At 32.1% G+C, this 25,623-nt stretch overlaps 1 protein-coding gene and 1 pseudogene across 3 annotated transcripts; both read left to right on the top strand.

Annotated features, from left to right (window-relative positions):
• The first annotated feature begins 233 nt into the window (after window positions 1-233).
• LOC149515251 (indole-3-acetaldehyde oxidase-like) lies at window positions 234-3,462 on the top strand. 2 transcript variants are annotated; one of them, XM_089742706.1, is made up of 2 exons: window positions 234-997; window positions 1,480-3,462. In XM_089742706.1, the coding sequence occupies exon 2, from the start codon at window positions 1,867-1,869 to the stop codon at window positions 3,181-3,183; it is 1,317 nt and encodes a 438-aa protein (XP_089598832.1). In that variant the 5' UTR covers window positions 234-997; window positions 1,480-1,866; the 3' UTR covers window positions 3,184-3,462. Both variants share the same exon structure in this region, with proteins under 2 accessions (XP_089598832.1, XP_089598833.1).
• A 12,640-nt stretch (window positions 3,463-16,102) lies between these two features.
• On the top strand, window positions 16,103-22,005 carry LOC111303854 (abscisic-aldehyde oxidase-like; annotated as a pseudogene). Its single transcript, XR_016327058.1, has 7 exons — window positions 16,103-16,462; window positions 17,149-17,879; window positions 19,419-19,628; window positions 20,410-20,506; window positions 20,625-20,723; window positions 21,014-21,203; window positions 21,652-22,005. The product of XR_016327058.1 is annotated as an abscisic-aldehyde oxidase-like (transcript).
• The last annotated feature ends 3,618 nt before the right edge of the window (window positions 22,006-25,623 follow it).

Raw genomic sequence — 25,623 nt, 5'->3', positions numbered from 1 at the left:
AGAGACATGAATACAGAGATACAAATATCCACTCTTGCATATTCATGCATGTGAACATATATGATATTTGGTAATAATTTCTTTTTCCTCAACAGTCAAACCAAGTTAGTGCTTAATTCTCAAGTCAAACTCAGTTGTCTTCATTCTTCTTGTCGTGAAATATATATATATATATATATATATATTACTAATTGATAGTTCCCTGTTTCAAGTGTTGGCAAATTACCCAATATTCATCTATCCCCATTTAGTTTCTGAATGCCAAAACTGAATAATGAATCTCCAAAGAATAAAATCTTTAGTTCAATCCAAATGATGGAATACTTTATATTTCCTCTCATCCAATCTGTTATTTGAACGTTAAATTTGCGTTCATAATCTTTATGCTGTACTTTCTGAGAGTTAACATATGCAACAGGAATTAGAAACTCGGGTTTTGGCATTCATGGAAATTCAAATGAATTCAACCTCATGATAAGGTACTTAAATGTTCGTTACAGGATGTAGTGCACTTGATAGTGATGAAAAAGACATTTCATCACAAAACAACTAGACAACCAATGACAACCGCCACTTATCCAAAAAAACACAACGACAAGCACCATCTCAGCTTCTCTGCTTCAATTTTCATTTAAAAAAAAAAAAAAAAAACAAAAGATTAAACGGAGAGAACGAGAGGGTATATTTTAATACTGGAAAAGAGGTTGGATAATGGATATTCCTTTGAATTGATCATACTTTTCCTGAACAAACCTTTTTTGGAACTTCAGTCAGTAACAATCCTACTGTCAGTTATCAGTTAGTATTAGTTTCAGCAGTGGCTAGAAAATGAGCGAGCAGACACAAACTACAACAACCCAACAAACAGAGAAAAGTTTAGTTTTTGCAGTTAATGGAGAGAGGTTTGAGCTCTCTGAACTCAACACTTCTACTACTTTGCTTGAGTTCTTGCGTTCCCAGGCTTCTTTCAAAAGTGTCAAGCTTGGCTCTGGTGAAGGTCTCTCTTTCTCTTTCTATTTCTTTATGAAAGTAATCTTTTTTCTTATTGCAATTTTAATCGAATATGAATGCTTAGTTTCATTTTGAATTAGTTCTCTCTAATGTGTTGATGGGTTTTCTTTATATGAATGGATGGATGTCAGGTTCTCATATTTGTTATTGCCTATAGACTCATATGTATGTTACAATATGATAGTTGTGTTTGGATTACTTTTTCTTTGATAGATGGTTGGATTTTCTTCTGAATGTGAAAGTTTATATTTTTGTCATGTGTTTTTCATCGCTGTATTGGATGTAATTTACCTTTCACTTTGTTGTGCACTTTCAAATTTGATGAATTGTTCATTCCTTTGAAGTTTTTTTATGCCAATTTTGTACAAACATATGGCTGTTTTCAGGATCCGGTTAAAATTTTTGCATCTCTTTTTGTCCTTCATTTCCAAATGAATGATTTCTTGATACTGTTTTCTTGTTTAACAGGAGGCTGTGGTGCCTGTGTTCTCCTGCTGTCCAAGTATGACCCTGTCCTTGACAAGGTTGAGGATTTTACTGTTAGTGCATGCCTCAACTACTTTGCAGTGTAAATGGATGTTCAGTCACAACAGCTGAGGGAGTTGGAAATAGCAAGGATGGTTTCCACCCTATTCAGGAAAGATTTAGTGGTTTCCACGCTTCTCAATGTGGTTATTGAACTCCTGGAATGTGTGTTTCTCTTTATTCAGCACTTGTTAATGCAGATAAGACTAATAGGCCAGAACCACGTCCCGGATTCTCCAAGCTAACAGTTTCTGAAGCAGAAAAGTCTATCGCTGTACTGGTTACGGACCCATTGCTGATGCCTGTAAAACTTTTGCTGCTGATGTTGATATGGAGGATTTGGGATTCAACTCCTTTTGGAAAAAAGGAGAGAGTGATGAAGTAAAGCTGAGTAGATTACCTCCATACGCACATAATAATGCAACTAGTATGTTTCCCGAGTTGCTGAAGAAGAAAATTAAGGCAGGTTTCAATCTGGCATCTGAAGGATGTCATTGGTATAGTCCTGTTAGTCTCGAGCAGCTTCAAAGCTTATTGCAAATGGTTGTGGTGAATGATGGAACCTCAACAAAGATCGTTATTGGGAACACAGGAATGGGTTATTATAAGGAACTAGTACATCATAAAAACTACATCGATTTGCGATATATTCCAGAGCTTTCAATTATCAGGAAAGACCAGACGGGTTTTGAAATTGGAGCATCTGTGACAATTTTCAAAGCAATTGAAGCTTTGAAGGAAGAAAATGAAGGTGGATTTAACCAAGAAGGTAAACTGGTGTTTGTAAAGCTCGCCGACCATATGGAAAGGATTGCCACAGGGTTCATAAGGAATTCAGCTATAGGAGGAAACTTGATAATGGCCCAGAGGAAACATTTTCCATCAGACATTGCTACAATACTACTTTCTGTCGATACAATGGTTGATATATTGACCGGTCAGAGACATGAAACTACCACGCTGGAAGAGTTCCTGGGGAGGCCTCCATTAATTCTTAAAAGTGTTCTTTTAGGCATTAAAATTCCATACTGGTGGTCAAGTAGGGATCTTTCTTCGAAAACCTACAATAAGTTGGTATATGAGACCTATCGAGCTGCACCACGCCCTATTGGAAATGCACTTCCCTATTTGAATGCTGCTTTCTTGGCTGAGGTTTCGCTATGTAAAAATTCTGCTGGAGTTATGCTAAATAACTGTCGGTTTGCTTTTGGTGCTTATGGAACAAAACATTCGATTAGAGCGAGGAAAGTCGAGGAGTTTCTATCTGCGAAGTTGCTAAGTGATAGTGTTCTATATGAGGCTATTAAACTTCTTGAAAGTACTGTAATACTTGAAGATGGTACCTCCAGTCCAGCTTTTAGGTCCAGCTTGGCCGTTGGCTTTCTCTTCGAGTTCCTAAGCCCTTTAATTAACAACTCTGCTGTTATTTTTAGCTTTTCGTGTAATGGATATAACAGTGCTTTGCAGTTCAATGACTCCAAAATAAAACAGAATTTTGACCAGTTTGATCAAACCAACTTCGCAACTCTGTTATCATCTGCAAAGCAGGTGATTCAGTTAAATGAAGAATATCATCCGGTTGGAGAGCCAATTACAAAAGTTAGAGCTACCCCCCAAGCTTCTGGTTTGTCCTATTCTTTGATCTAGAAACCATAGGTCATTAACAACTTTTAAGGCTCCCTTTTGGTTTTTTACGTTGCTGCTTGTTCCTTTTTTATTTTTTTTTAATTGTGTTATGTTTCCTCCAAAATTGGTTATAAAACAAAAAATAAAATAGCAATAGACAAAATCATATTTGATAAAATGTGGTTAAAAAATTCACAAATTACTATTCTATATGGAAGCAAAATCATGCATGTTGTTGCCATTAAAGTTAGTTTTTCACTTTTAATTCTTCAAAGATATTTTTTTTCTTTTTATTTTCGAAAGAAAAAATAAGTAACATAAGTGACAACAAGATGGAGCCTCTATTTTTATTATTGATGCTTTTCTAACATTCCCTGGTCGCATGAATCCTGGTGAAGGTAATTAATTGGTTGGAACATGCTAGTGCAAGTGTCAGAGAGTTGTACTTCAAACTAGTGCCGGCGGAAACCTCAAATTCATTAAGCTTAATTGTTATAATACTTGTTATTCAAAATGTTAAACATAAATGCTTCTGTGGATAAATTGGACTTTTCGTGTCTTGATTGATCAAGAGTAGTATTATCAGATGTCTACAAGGTTTTCTCTGTGACAGTCGCTCTTGTTTTAGCTTTCATCTATAAAGTTTCAATTACCTGCTGCCAGCACTGTACAATCAAATATTGTCAATGTTGCTCATCCACCATATTTTGTAGGTGAGGCTGGTTATGTGGATGACATTCTGTCACGGTCCGAGATCAAGACGTAATACGATCGTATTATCTTAAAAAAAATTTTAAAGTAATACGAAGTTTTCTTTCTTAATCATTTTAAAATTCTTCAATAAAATAATCTATCAAGTAAATTTTATATCTTTAATCTAACTGATGATATATCTTAATATATCCAAATATAAATCATATAAAATACAAAATTATCTCTTAAGATCTCATTGGTCAACATATTTTTTGACGACTAAGTAATCTTTTCCATTTCATCTTCTAGCTCACACAAGACTAACCAAATTTATCACTTGTCATCTATAAAGAAAAAGTAAAAAAGAATTGAGCAAACCATAGCTCAATAAGTATAGGCTCACACATTTTACCAGATCAAATATCGTTTTGATACATATCATATAGATCATTCAAAATATTCGTCAAATCATAATGTCAAAACATTTCAAAGATCATCGTTCTGTCAAATATTTCGTAAATTCATAAATTAATATCAAAATATGTCAATTCATCAATTATAAATCACAAAACACGGTCAAACACATATTTCATGCAAATCATAGATCAATGTTTAAAATCATCATAAATCATCATTATCATTCATTTATCGTTAGCTACGATCACTACAAAGCCCGTGACATTAGTCGTATCGACAATTTCATCTTTATGATCATTGCTAACTATGAGAAAATACTTATTTACAGCTGGTTGTAATCTTGTAATTTGTATATTTATATTTGTACCTCTAAAATTAAGGATAAAAAATTAGGATAGACAATCCCTCAATTATAAGATTAGTTTTTTAGGAAAATTTAATTTTCTAGTTTAACCCATAGTTAGTTGTATATAAACCTAAGGTTTTTGTATAATTCTTAATGAACAGTTTTTCAATATACATTTAGTTTTCACACTAATTTATTTCTTAGTTTTTTCACATGATATCAAAGTTTTAGACTCTTCTTGGGAAGCAAAATTTTTAGCATTCATTGTTGACTTCTATTTTAGGCTTTTATTGTCGAATCCTATTTAGATCTTCATTGTCAAACCCTTTCAAAGAAAGATATCACTACCACCTAATTTGAGGAAATGTCAACTGAAAAAATCACTGGAGTACTATAGATGTCTTGAAAACAAGGAGAGTTTGACAAGAAAGAGATTGAAAAGCTGATAAACTTGTTGAAAATCCTTGAAAAGCCTACTGTGGTATGTTCTTTGGGTAAGGTCTCTAGTTCAGGTAAAGCTTCTGGTTCTCATGGATTAAATGTCTCGGTTAAGCCTATTACGAGTTCTTGAGTCATTGACTCAAGAGTCATAGACCATATGATACATTTCTCACAGAAGTTTAGTACATATACTCTGTGTCCTAGTAATAAAAAAATTATTATTGCAGATAGTTCACTTACTACAGTGGCAGGAATAGGCGATGTTCAAGTTAATCTCTTGTTTGTTCTACAAAATATTCTTTATGTTCCTGGATTGTCTACTAACTGATATCTATACAAAAACTTACCAGAGATATGAATTGTAAAGTGACTTTTTATCCCTCTTATTGTGAATTTCAAGACTAGAGTTTGGGAAAGATAATTGTACTTGCTAAGAAGAAAGATGGACTATACTATCTTGAGACATCAAATAACACAAGTAATATCAATAATAGTTTACTTTTATCATTTCTTTCTGAAAAATCTTTCAATAAAGATAAAATTTGGCTTTATCATTTTCGTCTTGGACATCCTTATTTTGGAACTTTGAGAAACATGTTTCCTTCTTTATTCAAAAGATTAAATGTCGAAGATTTTCATTGTGATGTTTGCAAACTTGCAAAGCATAGACATGTGTCTTTTTCAAATAGTAATAAAAGAAGTTCTACTCCATTTTACTTGATTTATAGTGACATTTGGGGTCCCTCTATAATTCTTAATATTTTTAGTGCAAGATAGTTTGTTTCATTCATAGATGATTGTACCAGGGTCTCTTAGATTTTTTTACTTAAATCTAAATCAGATGTGAATAGTATATTTTTAGGCTTCTAAAACATGATCCAAAATCAATTTGGAGTGAGAATCAAGAGATTTAGGTTTGATAATGCAAGAGACTACTTCAATCAGAGTCTATCCACCTATTTCCAAAAAGAAAAAATTATTCATGAGTTATCTTGTGTTAATACTCCACAGCAGAATAGAGTGACAGAGAGGAAAAATAGCCATTTACTAGCCATAACCCGAGCTTTTTTTTTTTAGACAAATGTACATAAATCTTACTGGAGTGAAGCTGTTCTCACTGTCACACACATTATAAATAGGTTACCTTTAAGGGTTTTAGGATTTAAAACTCCTATGAAACTACTTTCACAATTTTATCCAAACCTCAATACCACAAACAATCTCACACCTAAGATATTTGGTTGTATATCATTTATTCATGTTCACAGTCATAATAGAGAAAAGTTAGATCTAAGAGCGATTAAACATATTTTTTTAGGGTATTCCTCAACTTAAAAAGGATATAAGTGCTATCATTCTCGTACCACAAAATTTTATGTGTCTGCAGATGTCACTTTTGAAGAAAGTAAATCATTTTTTACTTAACCTTATCTTCAGAAGGAGACTTCATTCATGAAAAATAAGGATAAAGACTTATTTTTGCTTGATTTATCCTTTTCTTCAACATTTACACCCATTAATTTTTTTGAGTCGAAATATATTTCTGCTAAGTCCAAGTTAAACACTAAATTTAAGTTTGAACCCATTTCAAATACAAAAGATGTGACAAAAGATAATATTATTCTTGATTCTATGAAGGAATTATAAGTGTACTCTAGAAGAAAAGTTTCAGATCTTAAACCAGTGCCAGTTCAAGAACCTGATCCTAACTCTGAAAATGAGGTAACTACAGTTTTTGACTCTGTTTTTCAAAATGAGCATGAATCTATTAGGAAAGAAACCAGATAATGTACTAAGCATTCATTATATCCAATCTCTAATTTTGTGTCATTTGAAAAATTCTCACTATCTCACAAAAAATTTTTTATGAGCATAAACACTATTTCTGTTTCAACTACATTATCCGAGGTATTATCCAGTGAAAAATATAGGCAAGCCATGAAATAGAAATGGAGACCTTAGAGAAAAATTAGACATGAAAATTGGTAAAGTTGCCTAAAGAAAAAAAATTCAGTAGGGTGTAAATGGGTTTTTACTTTAAAATATAAGGCAAATGGTATTGTTGAAAGGTATAAAGTTAGGTTAGTGGCTAAGGGCTACACTCAAACCTATGGAGTGATTATAAAAAAACCTTTCTCCAGTTGCTAAGATGAATATAATTAGAATTTTGTTATCATTGGCTGTAAATTACAATTGGCAGCTTCAACAATTTGATGTAAAGAATGCTTTTCTACATGATGATCTAAAAGCAAACAAAGCATGTAGGCTGAAAAAAGCTTTATATGGCCTTAAACAGTCTCCTAGGGCTTGGTTCGAGAGATTTGTCAAAGTAATGCTATCAATGAGATATAAACAGAGTAAAAAAGATCACACATTATTTATCAAGCATTCTGATTTAGGGAGAGTCACAGTTCTATTAGTGTATGTTGATGATATAATTATAATTGGAGATGATGAAAAAGAGAAAGAATCTCTAAAATAGTGTTTGGCTAGAGAATTTGAGATAAAAGAGCTAAGAAGATTGAAATACTTTCTAAGAATTGAAGTAGCTCACTCACGACATGGTATTTCATCTCACAATAAAAATATGTGATGAATCTTCTGAAAAAAAACTAGGAACCTCACACGTAAACCTGTAAATACCTCTAAGATCCTAATCATAAAATTGGAGAAGCTAATTAAGATGTTGTTGTAAATAGAGAGATGTACCAAAGATTAATTAAAATATTCATTTATCTCTCACATACTAGACATGATATAGCATATGTTGTGAGTATGATAAGTCAATTTATGCATAGTCATAAAGAAGTGCACCTACAAGCTGTCTACCGTATATTGCACTACTTGAAGGCCAATCCTAATAGAGATATCTTATTCAAAAAAAATCAAGGCTAATTCTAGAAGCATATACAGATGCTGATTATGCAAGTTCAGTAACTGATAAAAGATCGATCTCAGGCTATTGTACTTTTTTATGTGATAATATTGTGACTTGGAGGAGTTAAAAATAGAATATGGTGGTAAGATCAAGTGTTGAAGCAGAGTTCAGAGCAATGACTCAAGAAATTTATGAACTACTATGGTTAAAGATTATCTTAGAAGACTTGAATATCAAGTAGGATGGACCAATGAGACTCTACTGTGATAACAAGTCTGTAATAAGTATTGCACACAATCTTGTGCAACATGATAGAACAAAACACATTGAAATAGACCAACATTTCATATAGAAAAAATTAGAAAGTGGGTTGATTTGTATACCTTATGTATCAACCAAAGGTCAACTTACAGATGTGTTGACTAAAGGTCTTAGCAGTACAACATTTCAAAAAATTATTTTTAAGTTGGGAATAGAAAACACATATTCACCAGCTTGAGGGAGAGTATGGGAAAACATTTATTTACAGCTGATTGTAATATTATAATTTGTATATTTGTATTTGTATCTTTATAATTAAGTATTTGTATTCCTAGAATTAAGGATAAAAAATTAGGATAGACAATCTCTTAATTATAGGATTAGTTTTTTAAGAAGATTTAGTTTTCTAATTTAACCCCTAGTTAGTTGTATATAAACCTAAGGTTCTTGTATAATTCTTAATAAGCAGTTTTTCAATATACATTCAGTTTTCACATTAATTTATTTCTTAGTTTTTTCACACTAACTATTATAACTCGCTAGCCAAGGTCTTATGCTAATATTATTTCCCGTTAGCTAGGGTCGTATGATCATGTCTTTACTAACTACTATTATCCGTTAGCCATGATCGTAAAACTAGTTCTGGTGTTGATGATCCCATTTCCCATAAATATAAAAACGTAGCTATCATAAAATCATTCATTAGATATAAATCATTTTCTCATTTCATTCATAAATATGATCCATCATTTACATAGCAAAAACACAAAATAATCATATGCTTGATTCTATTTTCATACATCAAAAATAATGAAATAAAACATTCATTTATTTAGAAACATATATATATATATACATAGATTCAAAAACAAGCAAAGTGTATGAGATTTTACTTACCTTTTTTTGATTCCAGCACTTAGTTTTTCCCCCAAAATGATTTATAGCCTATTCAAGATCATTTCAACATGACAGCAATTAATCAACTCATTTGAGGCCACTTATACCAAAATAACTAAGTTAAACAAGAAATAACTCAAGTAACTAATTTAGCAGCTTGCACTACTTTCACTAAAACAATCATATCTTAAGATATCCAACTCAGAATTAAAACCTTTTTAATGCGTTAGAAACTAGACTCAACAAGCTTTCTAACCATGTATGGTCTATCTCATAATTCCTTGTGGATTAATTATAACAATTTTTGCAATCCACATCAGATGCTGCTGCCAGACAGCCTGTATACCTTCTAATAAAAATTATGTTTTTATTCATAGGAAACTCCAAATTCAATTCCCCTTATTTCATTGAAAAGTAGACTCAATGAATTTTTCAAATAAGTATGGATCAATACATAATTCCTTGTATAAAAATTAAAAAGAATTTCGTAATTCCTCATTGTTGCTGTTACTAGGCAGCCTGCACATCTTGAAGTAAATATTAAACTACTATTTATAGAAAACTCAGAATAGACTCCCGTTTATTTTTTTAGAATGTAAATTCAGCAAGCTTTCTAATGATATATAATAATCACAGCAATAATCTATTCAATAATACAAAATTTTATTTTAGTTCATTATTATAGATCACAACATCTCATCCAAAAACAAATTTTCTCCTTCAATCTTTAAAAAAACTCAAATCCTTACTTTCAACCTTTAAACTCCATTCAATAATCATCAATAAATCTTAAGGACATGAAATAAACAACGCCTAGTAATTTACCCAAATAGATCATGAAGATTAATGAAAGATTTCATAATTTTTCTTGGTTTTGTTCTCAAAACTTCAACTCCAAATAATAGCAATCAACTTGATATTTTTTCTTAAATAAAAAAAGGGCATATACTCACATTTAAGGGATTAACTTGATTGTAGCCTCTGATTTTGAATCACCAACTTGATTTTTCATATTCTCTAACCCTAAAGAAGGTGAGGAAGAAAAACTCCAATTTCTTTTCGATTTCACAATAGCTAGATTTTCTTTCATCTAATGTCTCAGCCCTTTTTCTTTTACTAAATAATGTCTTAATAAACTGTTGGGCTTTGGTATTAGTCTAGCCCAATTATTATTTGGACTGAGGTATTGCATTCTCCCCTCCTTATAAGAAGTTTTATCCTCAAAACTTGATTTACATCTATATCTCATTTCTCTAGTTTTGCAATCATATCTTTTACCGTATGATTATTTCTTTGAACTTTGACAAAATAATCATTGTGCCTCAAAACTTGTTCTTTCCAATCAACCATTCGAAAAAGATATTTTCAATATGTTAAAGCTTATATCATCTTGAATTTCTAAATACTCATATCCAACCACATAGCTTCATCAAGATATTCTCTTAACATAGATTCATCATGTACACTAGACATCAGAGGTGACAATATTTTTTATTTTGAACTTCTTTCACTTTACCAAGAACTTCAAATATCTTTACATAATACAAACTTAACCTTTCTTACTTTATAATCCTTGCAATGAGAACAAATGATTAACCACTTGAAGTTACAAATTATATCTCTAAATTCTTGAATAATTTTTTTGCTTACTTTAAACCATTGCTTAATCAACCAAAATTTATCAGTCATTTGTTCCATAAATATAAGAAATAAAAATTTTTTTTTGTCCTTATGCGAATAAGTTTGAGACTTAAATCTATTTTTATACAAAACCTCAAAATGAATCATTGAATATTTGTCTTATCACTATCGTTATAAAATATTTCTCTTCAAGTCATGACATAAGCACTTATTAAAAGAATGTCAATCATAGATAAAGCTTCAAAAACTAGAAAGAACATAAAATATTATTATCCAAAATCCGTTAGTGCTTATTTATTAAAAATTCATCACTTTCTCAATTAACAATAGCATAAAAAAATTTAGAACTTAAATCAAATCGGGCTTCCACTGTGCACTCTGATATTTTCTTCTAATAAAATTCAAACAAATTAACTTTCATGATACCATTTCATAACAAGAAAAACATATGTCCACAAATTTTCATGTAATCTGCTTCACACCATGTGTTCATAACCATAACAACCTTGAATAACAATATCAACAAATCATTTTGTCACCAAAAAGATATCACATAGTACTTTAATTTTCTTTTTTTCTTCACCAACAATATGAAATTTTCTATCCTTTAACCATTATAAAAAATATGAAATCGATACAATAGATCACATCCATAAATTTATACCATATAAATTCAAACATAAATCTTTGGTTACCCAAGTTGTCTCCAATTTCAAATATTGTTCGTTCAATTTAATAGACCAATTATCATATAACAATTGATTTTCTATAATTTTCACAAATATTATAATGTCTCAAATTTTCTTTTTACTAAATATATTGCTATCATCTCCAAGTCAAAATCAAGACTTATCATCATAATCCATAAAAAAAAAATTCTCTTATAAAGTTTGAACTAGTAAGAATTTCAAATACTTGAATTCACACCAAAAGTATAATTATGAACAATAGCCAAATGCATCACATTATTTCAGAAGTTTTTTCAAACTTCTCTAAAATCAAATACATGTTCAGCGTCACCAAATACACAAAATCATCACTTGTAAGATTTCAACCAATCTTTTGCCCTTGTAAAATTCAAACAATCATTTGCACTTATAAGATTTCAAACAATCATTCTTAACCAAAACGTGCATATTTTTCTGTAAATCGATTACTCTTTTAAAACCAACTTCTTTACTAAATCATCTAGATAACCACAGCTTTAATTTTTATCCACAAATTTAATTCCTTGCTAAATACATAGCCTTGTACCACAATAGACAATATTCTCAATAAATATAAAATTTAAAGGAATCTAATAATATACTTTAATTAGAAACTATGACCATAAATTAATCACTTTAGCCATTAAAAAAAATCAGTACACCCCAAATAAGAATTTAATGATCAATCTTTAAATTAATTATACAAACCTCCAACTTGCATGATTAAACCTTAAATACTTTCTCAATAAAAATGTAAAATCAAATCAAGTGAATATCCTTCTTTATGTATATTAAACTATTTACCAAAATTATCATATTTCGGATTAAATCCATTGAGACAAATTCTCAAACATTATAACCCATAAATAATTACTTTAAAATTTCAGCATATCATTTCATTCCAACTCTAATATTCTATACTTTTAATTCCAACAATGTACACTCTTATTTCAATCTTAATCCATGATCAAAGATTCACTTAACACTTATCAAATAATTTTAAAACCTCATTAAGTTGAAGGTCTTTTCTCAAACCCACAAGATCTCTAATGATCAAATCATTCTCTTGAATAATTCTTTAACTCATAAAATATATCTTATTATAAGTCGCATAAAAAATCTCTTCAACTTATAAAAGTGCATTATATCAAAGTAATTACACTTTCTTTTAACTATAAGATCCAAAAGTAATATGTAAATATCAACCAAAATAATTACACTAAGAATTCATTGAATCATTGATTCCTCAAAATTCATTGAAACTTTAACTATTTCAAAATTCATCGAATCATTTACTTATACTCTTACTATACTCCATGAATCCAACTTATGTCCTTGAAAAATCATTACATTATCTAAATGTCATCATCTAAATTCTTAAAAAAAACTTCACATAGTATATGAATCATAACCTTACTCATAGAATCTCCTTCAACCCAAAAATCATTAGCTACATTCTTGAAAAACCACCATTAATCTAATTATCATAATTTAATTTCTTAAAAATCTTTAAAGATCATAATTGTAATTCTTAAAAAATCTTCAAAATCATACTGTAAGCTCTTTAACATCTCACATAGTTTAAGGATCATAATCGAAACTCTTAGAAAATCTCCAAAAAAAAAACCTAGATTTTTTAAAGAAAATCTTATCATAATCTGACTCTTAGAAATTCTTTAAAGATCACAACCTGGCTCTGATATCACTTTATGTTACGCCCTGAGACCAAGACGCAATACAGTCATATTACCTTGAAAAAAATCTCAAAGTAATACGAAGCCTTCTTTCTTAATCATTTTAAAATTCTTAAAATAATCTACCAAGTAAAATCAATATCTTTAATCCAACTGATGATACATCTTAATATATCCAAAACCAAATCATATAAAATATAAAACTGTCTCTTAAGATCTCATTGACCAACATATTCTCCGACAACTAAGTAATCTTTTCTATTTTATCTTCTAGCTTCACACAAGACTAACCAAACTTATCACTTAATCATCTGTAAAAAAAAAAGTAAAAGAGGAATGAGTAAATCACAGGTCAGTAAGTATAGACTCATACACTTTATCAAATCAAACATCGTCTTGATACATATCATATAGATCATTCAAAATATTCATCAAATCATGATTATCAAAATATTTTAAAGATCATCGTTCTGTCAAATATTTCGTAAATTCATAAATCAATATCAAAACATGTCAATTCATTAATTATAAATCATAAAACACGGTCAAATACATATTTCATACAAATCATGAATCAATGTTTAAAATCATCATAAATCATTATTATCATTCGTTTATCGTTAGCTACGGTCACTACTATAACCCGTGACATTGGCCATATCGATAATTTCATCCTCATGATTATTGCTAACTATTATAACCCGCTAGTCAGGATCTTACGCTAACTACTATTACCTATTAGCCATGGTCGTATAATCATGTCTTTGCTAATTACTATTACCCATTAGTCAGGATCGTAGAACTAGTTTTGTTGTTGATGATCCCACTTCTCAGAGATATAAAAATGTAGCTATCATAAAATCGTTTCTTAGATATAAATCATTTTCTCATTTCATTCATAAACATGATCCATCATTTACATAGCAAAAATACAAAATAATCATATGCTTGATCCTATTTTCATACATAAAAAATAATGAAATAAAACATTCATGTATTTAGAAACATATATATATACATAGATTTCAAAACAAGCAAAATATGTAAGATTCTACTTACTTCTTTTCGATTCCAGCACTTAGATTTTCTCCCAAAATGATTAATGCCTATTCAAGATCATTTCAACATGACAATAATTAATCAATCCATTTGAGGCCACTTATACCAAAACAACTAAGTTAAACAAGAAATAACTCAAGTAACTAATTCTGGCATCTTACACTACTTTCACTAAAATAACCATATCTCAAGATATCCAACTCGGAATTAAAATTTTTTTAATGCGTTAGAAACTAGACTCGATAAACTTTCTAACCATATATGGTTTATCTTAATAATTCTTTGTGGATTAATTATAACAATTTTTGCAATCCATGTTAAATGCTGCTGTCAGATAGCCTGTATACCTTTTAATAAAAATTATGTATTTATTCATAGAAAACTCCAAATTCAATTCCCCTTATTTCATTGAAAAGTAGACTCAATGACCTTTTCAAACATGCATGGCTCAATACATAATTCTTTGTATAAAAATTAAGAAGAATTTCGTAATTCCTCACTGCTACTGTTATTAGGCAGTTTGCACATCTTGAAGTAAATATTAAACTACTCTTCATAGAAACCTCGGAATAGACTATCGTTTATTTCCTTGGAATGTAAATTCAGCAAACTTTCCAATGATATATAATAATCACAGCAATAATCTATTCAATAATACAAAATTTTATTTTAGTTCATTATTATAGATCACAACATCTCATCTAAAAATAGAATTTCTCCTTCAATCTTTAAAAAAACTCAAATCCCTACTTTCAACATTTAAACTCCATTCAATAATTATCAATAAATCTTAAGGACATGAAATAAACAATGCTCAGTAATTTACCCAAATAGATCATGAAGATTAATGAAAGATTTCATAATTTTTCTTAGTTTTGCTCTCAAAACTTCAACTCCAAATAATAGCAATTAACTTAATATTTCTTCTTAAATAAAAGGAGGGCATATACTTATATTTAAGGGATTAATTTAATTGTAGCCTCTGATTTTGAATCGTTAACTTGATTTTTCATATTCTCTAATCCTAAAGAAAGTGAGGAAAAAGAACTCCAATTTCTTTTCGATTTCAGGATAATTAGACTTTTTTTCATCTAATGTCACAACATTTTTTTTTTTACTAAATAATATCTTAATAAACTGATAAATTTGATATTAGTCTAACATAATTATTATTTGATCTAGTCCAGTTATTATTTGAGCTGGGATTTACACATTCCATCTCCAAGAAATTGCCTGCTTGGAGCATTTATTTATAGCACTGAGCCTTTAGCACGGGTGAAGGGCATAAATTTAAGCCTGTATCATCACTGGATGGAGTCACCACAGTTATTTCTTTGAAAGACATACCTGGGGAGAATGTAAGTGCTTGGACAATGTTTGGTACTGAACCTTTATATGCAGATGAGCTAACTCAATGTGCTGGTCAGCGCATTGCCTTGGTGGTAATTCCATGGTTTACTATTTGTTGCTTTTCTTTGGCCTCTATTTTTATTTTTTAAATCTTCACAAATACTGAACGCAATAGAATGGTAATGTCTAATATCATCAACAAAATGACATTTTTAAAACTTGATCATATAAATGAATATTTCAGGTTGCAGATACACAGAAAAAGGCAGACCTGGCAGCCAACCTTGCAGTGATTGATTATGACTAGAAGGATCTAGAACCAATATTATCCGTAGAAGAGGCTTTTGAGAGATGTAGCATTTTTTATGTCCCTCCTTACCTTTACCCCGAACAGGTTGGTGATTTTTCAAAAGGAATGGCTGAAGCTGATCATCAAATTCTCTCTGCTGAGGTAATTATCATACTTTACTGTTGCTTCTGCTCTCTCTCTCTCTCTTTCTCCTATTCATCCTTCGCTTTTGCCGAACTATCTGTTCTTTTTCTCCCTATACGAATATCGACTAGTACAACCTAATTTTGCACTCTTTTTTTTCTGAAACATAATCATGATACAAATTCATTTAGGGTCATTTCTTTTAGAACCATTTGTTAACTTGGATCATAGGAAATTGCTAACTTATTTTGAATTTTGACGTGTAGGTCAAACTCGGATCACAATACTATTTCTATATGGAGACACAAAATGCTCTTGCTGTGCCAGATGAGGATAACTGCATGATAGTATACAGTTCTAGTCAATGCCGAGTTTGCGCATGAGGCAATAGCTAAATGCCTTGGTGTCCCTGGACACAACGTCCGTGTAATTACAAGAAGGGTTGGAGAAGGATTTGGTGGAAAGGCCGTAAAAGCAATGCCTGTGAGTATCATTCTGTGCTCTCTTGTTATTTCATCTTCTTCTTCTTCTTCTTTGTTTTTTGTTTGAACTTTTCTTCTCAGGTATTGCAAGGTATGCCTTGTTTCCAGCCTCGAAATTGATTATTTTAAAACTTAGGGACAGGAATAATGAAATAGAGCTGCTAATTTACTAATTTCATGTTCGTTTTACTAGTTTTTTGAGCACGTTTATTGCTGGTATATATTATTGCACATGACACAAGCATAATTATATGCAATCGTTTTGTTTCTTTTTTCCTTTAACTAGAAACTTGAATAAAATCTGCTCAAGATATATGTAAACTACAAGGCTGATGCTTATCATAATAAAGCTTTTAACCTAAAACCAATCAGCAAAAGAGATAGCGAGCTCAATTTGAATATAAGGCCACAATAAACTTAGTTGATGTTGGTTGACTTCACATAAATAAAATAGAAGGAGGCAAAGTTGTGTAGGATACAAAAACTACAATAAGCATACAGTCGGAGGTTCATTTGTTTTGGAGACTATCTGCTCAGTGCATATTGAAGTGATTCTTGATCCTCTCTCATGCCTAACATCCCTCTTAGCCTAAAACTTAAAGCAACCTGCTCTAGGTTGTGCTATTTGTATTGCTTAATTATAGTCCTTTTATGTTGCTACATACTGCTTACAAAGTGATGTTATAGGTTTCTACAGCATGCGCAGTTGCTGCTTTACAAACTACACCGTCCAGTCAGGATGTATGTCAATCGCAAGACTGATATGATAATGGCAGGAGGAAGGCATCCAATGAAAATAACTTACAGTGTAGGATTCAAAACTAATGGGAAGATTACAACCCTAAAACTTGATATATTAATTGATGCAGGGATGTCTGTTGAGGTAAGTCCAATCATGCCGCATAACTTGCTTGGTTCACTTAAAAAGTAAGACTGGGGTGCTTTAGCTTTCGATATAAAGTTATGCAAAACAAACCGTCAAAGTAGATCGGCAATGAGGGCCCCTGGGGAGGTACAGGCATCATTTAGTGTTGAAGCTATAATTGAACATGTGGCATCCACCGTTGCCCTGGAAGTCGATTCAGTCAGAAGTATCAGTCTCCACAAGTATGACAGCCTTGAATTATGTGAACCACTGGAGTATACTTTACCTTCTGTGTGGGATAAGTTGGCCCTGTCTTCAAGCTGTTACCAAAGGACTGAAACTGCAAAAGAATTTAATAGGTGTAATAAATGGAAGAAAAGAGGAATCTCTCTCCTGTGCCTATCGTGCATGAAGTACTGTTGAGAGCAACCCCAGGGAAAGTAAGCAGTCTACATGATAGATCTATTGTTGTTGAAGTAGGAGGAATTGAGCTGGGTCACGGTCGATGGACGAAGGTAAAACAGATGACTGCTTATGCTCTTAGTTGTTGGAAGTAATGATTCAAATTTCACAAGAAATTTGTTTGAGATTGGTCGGATATTGTTTGATGAATAAAAAAAATTTTAAAGAAAAAAAATTTTAATAGGCAAGTTTGACTTGTAGAAGAAGAATTTCAAAAAATAAAAAAGATTTTTAATAGGTAAATTTGTATGATTATAAATATGTGAATTCTCTATATGATTAAGTATGAGAAAAAGATGTGAGAGAGTTATAGGATTTTGTAGGATAGACACCTCATAAGAGTAATAAATACTTATATCTTATGAGTGTGTATGTTTGTTTATGAATACACTAGAGGAGACTGAAAGGGTCTACATAAGTATGATGTATAGGTGCATATAGGTATGTATTTGATTGTGTTGAAATGTTACACATTTATATGTGTTTGTTTGGATTGAAAATATTCCATAGAATTAGAGGAGATTAAAAGAGTTTATAGGTATTGATTGTTGAGTGGTAGATACGTTTTTATGTATGTTTGTAATTTTTTACAACTAGTGGATCTTATTTCTCATTCATGGACGTAAGTCAGTTGAATTAAACTACATTAAATTATTGTTTCTTGTGTAATTGATTGATTATTTAATTTTGCTTCTGCTGGTGTGATTGGATTAGGGTTTTTTGCCTAATAAGTGGTATTAGAACTGTGATGATTTTCTAATAAGTGGTATTAGAGCTAAAGGTTTAAGATGTGAGAAAAATTGAAGGTTTAAGACGTGAAAAAAGTGCCTGGTTCGAGACATGGGAAGAGGTAAGTCCAAAGGAGCTCTATTCAGAAAAAGAGTTCGAATTCAAGTTTTGAGAATTGAGTATCGATTTACGTGAACCGTGAAGACACGCAAAAAAAGATGATTGTAAGACTTTTATTGCAAGTAGAACCAAGCATGTTTAGCATAAAAACAGATGATTTGATGAAATTTGAGTTAAAATCAATATTGTTGAGAATAATTACTCTAATCCCATAAGAGATTTATTTGGGATTGATCAGATATTACTTGATGGACAAAAAGACTTGTAGAAGAAGAATTCTAAAAGGAAAAAGATTTTTAATAGGCAAGTTTGTATGGTTATAAATAGACAATGTCTTTATAAAGTTAGGAATGAGAAAAAAATGTAAGAGAGTTGTAGGGTTTTGTAGGATAGACACCCCATAAGAGTAATGAATTGTATGTTTGTTTGTAAATAGACTAGAGGAGACTGAGAGAGTCTACATAGGTATTATGTATAGATGTATATAGATATGTGTTTGATTGTGTTGAAAAGGTGCACATAGATATATGTTTGTTTGGATTGAAAATAATCCATAAGACTAGAGGAGATTGAGAAGGTTTATGAGCATTGATTGTTAAGTAGTTGATACATTTTGATGTATGTTTGTAATTTTCTACAACTAGTGGATCTTGTTTCTCATCCATGAACGTAGGTTAGTTGGACCGAACCACGTTAAATTGTTATTTTTTGTATAATTAATTAATTATTTAATTTTGCTTCCACTAGTGTAATTGGATTTGAGCTTTTTGCCTAACATTAGTATGATCCAATCTAGCGGAACAGAAGAACTTTTGGAGAAGGTGAAGGTCATACAAGCTGATGGTGGTTTAACTGCTGGCAGCACGACATATGAATCGAGCTGTGAATCCGTTAGACTTTGCTGCAATATCTTGGTCGATAGACTTACAGCTCTCAAGGAAAGGTTGGTGGAGCAAATGGGATCTATAAAATGGGAGACACTGATTCTTCAGGTATCTATCTTCACTTCTATGTATCACCTCATAATATTTTCACTTTGGCCGCTGGAGGACTTTGAGAGTTGCAATCCTTTCTAAGATCACGAGCAGCCCATTTTTATGCTCATTCTAATGCCTCTTACACCTTTAGGATCTTTGGTAAACTCAAGGTCTTATGTCCATTACTTACCATAATTAGAGGAAGGGAAAAAGGAAAGAAAAAGAAAAGAGAAGATAAAAGAGTCCTATTATTTGTTTATTCAGTTTTCTGATTCAAAATGGATTTCTTGACTGAAATATCAACATTCATTTTTTTGGATAATGCGTGTCACTTGATTTAAGGTTTCTAATATCTTAATAATATTTAAGACCACTGCTTGTTAGTGCACTTTTATTTTAGGTACAACTGCAAGCCTTGTGTATTTATAGTTTCTTCATTTATGTTTATTACTTTTGGCATTAACTTTTACTTCTAAATATGGCGGCTCTCTAAATAGGTGATTTTGAAATAACGAGATGTAACATTGCAGATAATCTGTAAATACTATGTCTTTAGAATGAGAAAGACAGTATGTGGATGCCAAATATGCTACTGAGGAGTAAGAGCGGCGCTGTTAGCTTTGTTATGGGAATGATTTTTATATGGGCCTCTATTTTTGTTCTGCCTTTTAGTTCCTTATGCACTTGCATGATGAGAATTTGTTTATAAGAACAGATTGCTCAAGAGATAAGTTTATATTCTTGATGAGATACAGATGATTATTGCAGTTTCACACTTCTAATCTACCGCATGCGGGCATATCAGAATTCTGTGAACTTAGCTGCAAGTTCATTATATGTACCCGACTTTTCTTCCATGAAATACCTAAACTATGGCGCTGCAGTGAGTGAGGCAAGTATATCAGTGCCCGTACTTTGCTTGTCTTGCATGATTTGCAGTCTTTGCTGAAGTGAATCTGGCTATGGTCCTTAAACATATAGTTGCTAATAATGAAGATGTGGCATTGTAGGTGGAGGTAAATCTTTTGACTGGGCAAACCACAACACTGCAGACAGATATCATATATGATTGTGGCCAGAGCTTAAATCCTGCTGTGGATTTAGGACAGGTTGGCTCAAATCAAATCTTTTTCTTGACATCAATTTAAAATATTTGTTCTGTAACCTTTACTAATTTTCTTTTGCTCAATCTTTACATGTCAAGCATGCTTAAATTTCCCTTGCTCTACATTATATATCATTGCGACAGAAGGATTTTCTCTGTCTTGATATGCAGGGAGTTGAGATTGTGAATGGGATCTGCCTGAAAGTTGCTCTGTTTTCCTTTCTTCTAACTAATTGATTGGTCGGCATGATCTAGATGATACTAAATTCGAGAATTAACAATTTTCTTTTTCAGATTGAAAAAGCTTTTGTTCAAGGAATAGGGTTCTTTATGCTTGAAGAATACCCCACAAACTCAAATGGGTTAGTAGTTGCAGAAGGCACTTCGACATACCAGATCCCTACAGTCGACACCATACCTAAAAAATTTAATGTTGAAATCCTGAACAGTGGACATCATAAAAACCGTATACTTTCATCCAAAGGCAAGTTTTTTTTTTTTTTTATCAAACCTAGTCTGTTTTCTTTGTGCATGAATTTTCCTAAATTTTCATCTGATGTCGAAGTGGCTTTTCTGAATGGTGACGCATGTACTATGTTATTGTTGGTCAATGTTTTCTGCAATATCGATGTCCAATGTCTTTTTTCTTGAGGAGGCCATTTGAATTTAAGTTGACCATTTGGTTCCTGGAACCAAATGATGAAAGGGCTAACCTAGAATCGGTGTGGATTAGAGAGTCCTCCATTTTGTCATTCTCCTTCTATACTATCGGTATTAGGTGCTCGAGGGGATCAAAATGCTGCTTGATAATGTTTGTAGTGTAGTTCATGCATTTGGGCACAGGGGTAAGACTCGGGAAAAAAAGAAAAACTAAGTATGAGACTGATAACATGATACTTATCATCAATTTCTGCCATCTGTTAAATTTGCAGCTTCCGGAGAGCCACCGTTAACTCTTAGCAGTTTCTGTTCACTGTGCTATAAGAGCAGCTATAAAAGAAGCCAGGCAACAGCTTCATTCATGGGGTGGCATAGATGAGTCTAATTCAACGTTTCAGTTGGAGGTACCCGCCACCATGCCTGTTGTGAAGGAGCTCTGTGGGCTTGATAGTGTTCAGAGGTTCCTACAGTGGACAATAGGCAGCAAGTGATGTTGGAACATTTTCAAAATAAGCCGTATTAGTTGCATACGATAGTGAAAGTTGTTTGTACATACAATTAAATAGCTATGTTTATACGAACAAATATTAACTGTTTATACAAAAAGATATCAATTTGATTAAAAATATCTTTTTTTGGTTTTTGGAATTTGAAAAAGAAAACAAAACTTACGTTGAAAAAGGTTCTGTATAGGAATATAATCAGAAAAACTTTTTGAAAGTTTTTTATAACAAAATCAGTTAATTTTGTTCTTACCTTGATAAATGTTATCGTCAGGTTTTGATTGTAAAGGGCTTCGTAATCTCTCCTACTATACCTGTTCTTTTCCTTTGTCTGAATTAACCTGCTACAACAACAGTACAAAGCTGTATTTTCTACCTTTGATTAACCTTTTTCTTGGAAATTCACTAGTATTTCTGTTGACTTGCTACCATCTAGATGAAACTGGGGTCACAATACTATTTCTATATGGGGACACAAACTGCTCTGGCCGTGCCAGATGAAGACGACTGCTTGATAGTGTACAGTTCTAATCAATTCCCTGAGTTTACACATGATAAGATAGAAAAATGCTTTTTGTGTAGTTGGCTGAATTTAATCCATGTGCTTGATTGTCTTTTCTACAAGTCTTTAATTAAATCAATGGGCTGAAAACTTCTGAATTTTACAGTTTGGTTGGTTTGGACTGACAATGACTTTTAGGCTTGTTGGCTACTTTTGCTATTCACATTATGATAGATCAATTCACTTCACCATCATTGTTTCATATGCAGCCAAATATGTTTTGGTGGTTCAATGAATCTTCTTTTCCTTTTTCTTAGTGAATGAGTTAGAGATGTTTAGCTTACTAAAACTAATATTATTCAGAATTGAATACTAACTTAAGCATATTTAGTTGTAGATTCAATGGTTTGTCTACCTCTATTCAGTCATGTAGAAGTGATTCCTGATCCTCTGTTATGCATAATATCCATCTAATTTTTTTTATTTTTGGCTTCTTACTTTTGGTGCTACCTTCTCTGTAGTTCCTTATTTGTATCGCTTAATTAGATGACTTAATGTAGGTTGCTATAGCATGTGCACTTGCTACTTACAAATTACATCGTCCAGTCAGGATACACATGAACCGCAAGACTGATATGATCATAATGGCAGGAGGAAGGCATCCAATGAAAATAACTTACAGTGTAGGATTCAAAACTAATTGGAAGATTACAACCCTAAAACTTGATATATTACTTGATGCAGGGATATTATCAGGATGTAAGTTTATTTATGCCTGGACAGATTCTTGGAGCACTTGAAAAGTATGATTGGGGGCTTTACTATTTGACATTAAAGTGTGCAAAACAAACCTTCTGAGCAGATCAGCAATGAGGGCCCTGGAGATTTACAGGGATCATTTATTGCTGAAGCAATAATTGAACATGTAGCATCCACCCTTTCCATCGAAGTGGATTCTATCAGAAATATTAATCTCCACACATACAAGTATAAAACAGCCTCGAATTCTTTTACAAGAGTAGTTCAAGCTGAGTCAGAGTTGGAAGAATTGAGCTGAGTCAGGTTCTCTGGACAAAAGAAAAACAGATGATCGCATATGCTCTTAGTTTGGTCAAATGTGGTGGAGCAGAAGAGCTTTTCCAGAGAGTGAGGATCAAACAAGCTGATACCTTGAGTTTAGTTCTAGGGGTATGACTGTTGGCAGCACAACATCTGAATCCAGCTCTGAAGCGATTGGACTTTGCCACAATGTCTTGGTCTTCAGAGACTTACCCATCTCAATGAAAAGTTGCTGGAGCAAATGAAATCTATAGAATGGGAGACGTTGATTTTTGAGGTACATATCTGACCATCAGAAATATTCTGATCTCATTATGTTTGCATTTTGACTACTTGAAGACTTGGACAAGTGACACATCACATTATTTTTGTTCTCACTTTGATGCCTCTCACACTTTGAGATCTTTGCAAACCTGATGGTCGTACATTCACATTTATCCTACCAACAAAAAAAGAAAATAATTGTACATTGCATGTTCTAAACAAATTCTTTATATTTTATCCACAGCAATTTCATTCCAAGTTCATATGCATTATCAATGCGGGCATATCTGAAATTTGCGGACCCACTATGGCCAAAGATTAAATCCTGCTGTGGATTTAGGACAGGTTATTTTGAATACAATACTCTTTTGCATGACATGAATTTAGATAACTCTGTAGCCTTAGCTTGTCTATTTTTATTCTCAACTCTCAAAATCTCCAATGTGAGAAATGCCTAAATTTCTTTGCCACTTTACATATTGTTGCTATGTAAAAGAATTGTCTGCTCACGTATGCAGTGAGTGAGAATTGTGTACAAAGCCTGCCTGGAAACAGCTCTATTTTTATTTGTTCTAGCTAGTTCATTGGTTAAAAAGATCTATATGATTCAAGACGCAGCAATTATCTTTTGCAGATTGAAGAAGCTTATGTTCAAGGCATTGGGTTCTTTATGCTTGAAGAATACCCCACAAATTCGGATGGATTAGCGATCGCAAATGGTACATGGACTTATAAGATTCCTACAGTTAATACCAATACCCAAACAATTTGATGTTGAAATCCTGAACAGTGGACATAAAAAGCCTGTACTTGTTCGAAAAAGCAAATTCCTGGTATTAATTTTCATCAAATCACTTTTCTCTATTCTTGATTTACCTAATTTGTCTGGTAGTGGAACTGTTCTGCTTGATAATTACAATATTCTTGTTTTGGTTGACCAATCTGCTTGTAGGGCCATCTTTTTAATGCTAAAGTTTGCTCTTTCGCACATACCAAGTTAATCCATTTACCTCCAGTAAGTGTTTGGTTATGCCAAACAACAATCAGCATTGTTTAGGATGCAAAAAAATTCAAATATGAGCAATTTTGTTATATTTCTATAAATATTATCGTTATCATTTATTAAATTTAATAAACAAATAAAAATCGAGTCTATTCGTTAACTGTTCGTTAAAAAAAAAAATTTTTTTACAGCCATCCACGCCAATGAACAATTTTCTCCTTGCACATCTTATTATTTGTCTTCCTGCATTGACTATGCTGTTGCAAGTCTTATTTTACGTTTCCATCCAGTTTCATGGACTAGACTAATAATCAAGATGCTGCTTTAATCATGTTTGTGTCAATCTATGGGTTGGGGACATGGAAAAGGGTTGTGAATATATTTCTTACAGCAAATTTAGAATTTATCTGTTGTTTTGCAGCTTCTGGAGAGCCTCCACTACTGATAGTAGTTTCAGTTCACAGTGCTACAAGGTCAGCAATAAAAGAAGCCAGACAACAGCTTTTCTCATGGAGTGGCCTAGATGAGTCTAAGTCAACATTATTCCAGTTGAAGGTACCTGCCACCATGCCTGTTGTGAAGGAGCTATGTGGGTTTGATAGCATTCAACGGTTCTTCCAGTCGAAAATGGGCAGAAATTAGTGAGGGAATTCTGCTGGCTGGCTGGCTGGCTGCTTGGATAAATTTCAGTCTATCTATATGTAAACAGTAAACAACAATAATTGGTTAGCTATCTCACCACAAGAGATTATTCATCACAGTCACACATTTCATGCATACAAATACACAGTCACACGTACTATAGATTTATCTTTTTTTTGTTAGTTTGATGGAAAACTATTATAGTATTGAAAATTTATAGTGTAATTTTACGCAGGAATGGATCCACATATATAAATATCTATATATGTCT

This window comes from Durio zibethinus, chromosome 13, assembly GCF_047325235.1.
Source record: "Durio zibethinus cultivar Kanyao isolate XHJ-2024 chromosome 13, ASM4732523v1, whole genome shotgun sequence".
Lineage (NCBI taxonomy): Eukaryota > Viridiplantae > Streptophyta > Magnoliopsida > Malvales > Malvaceae > Durio > Durio zibethinus.
The sequence above is the reverse complement of the archived record's forward strand: the minus strand, read 5'-3'. Positions and strand labels throughout refer to the sequence as shown.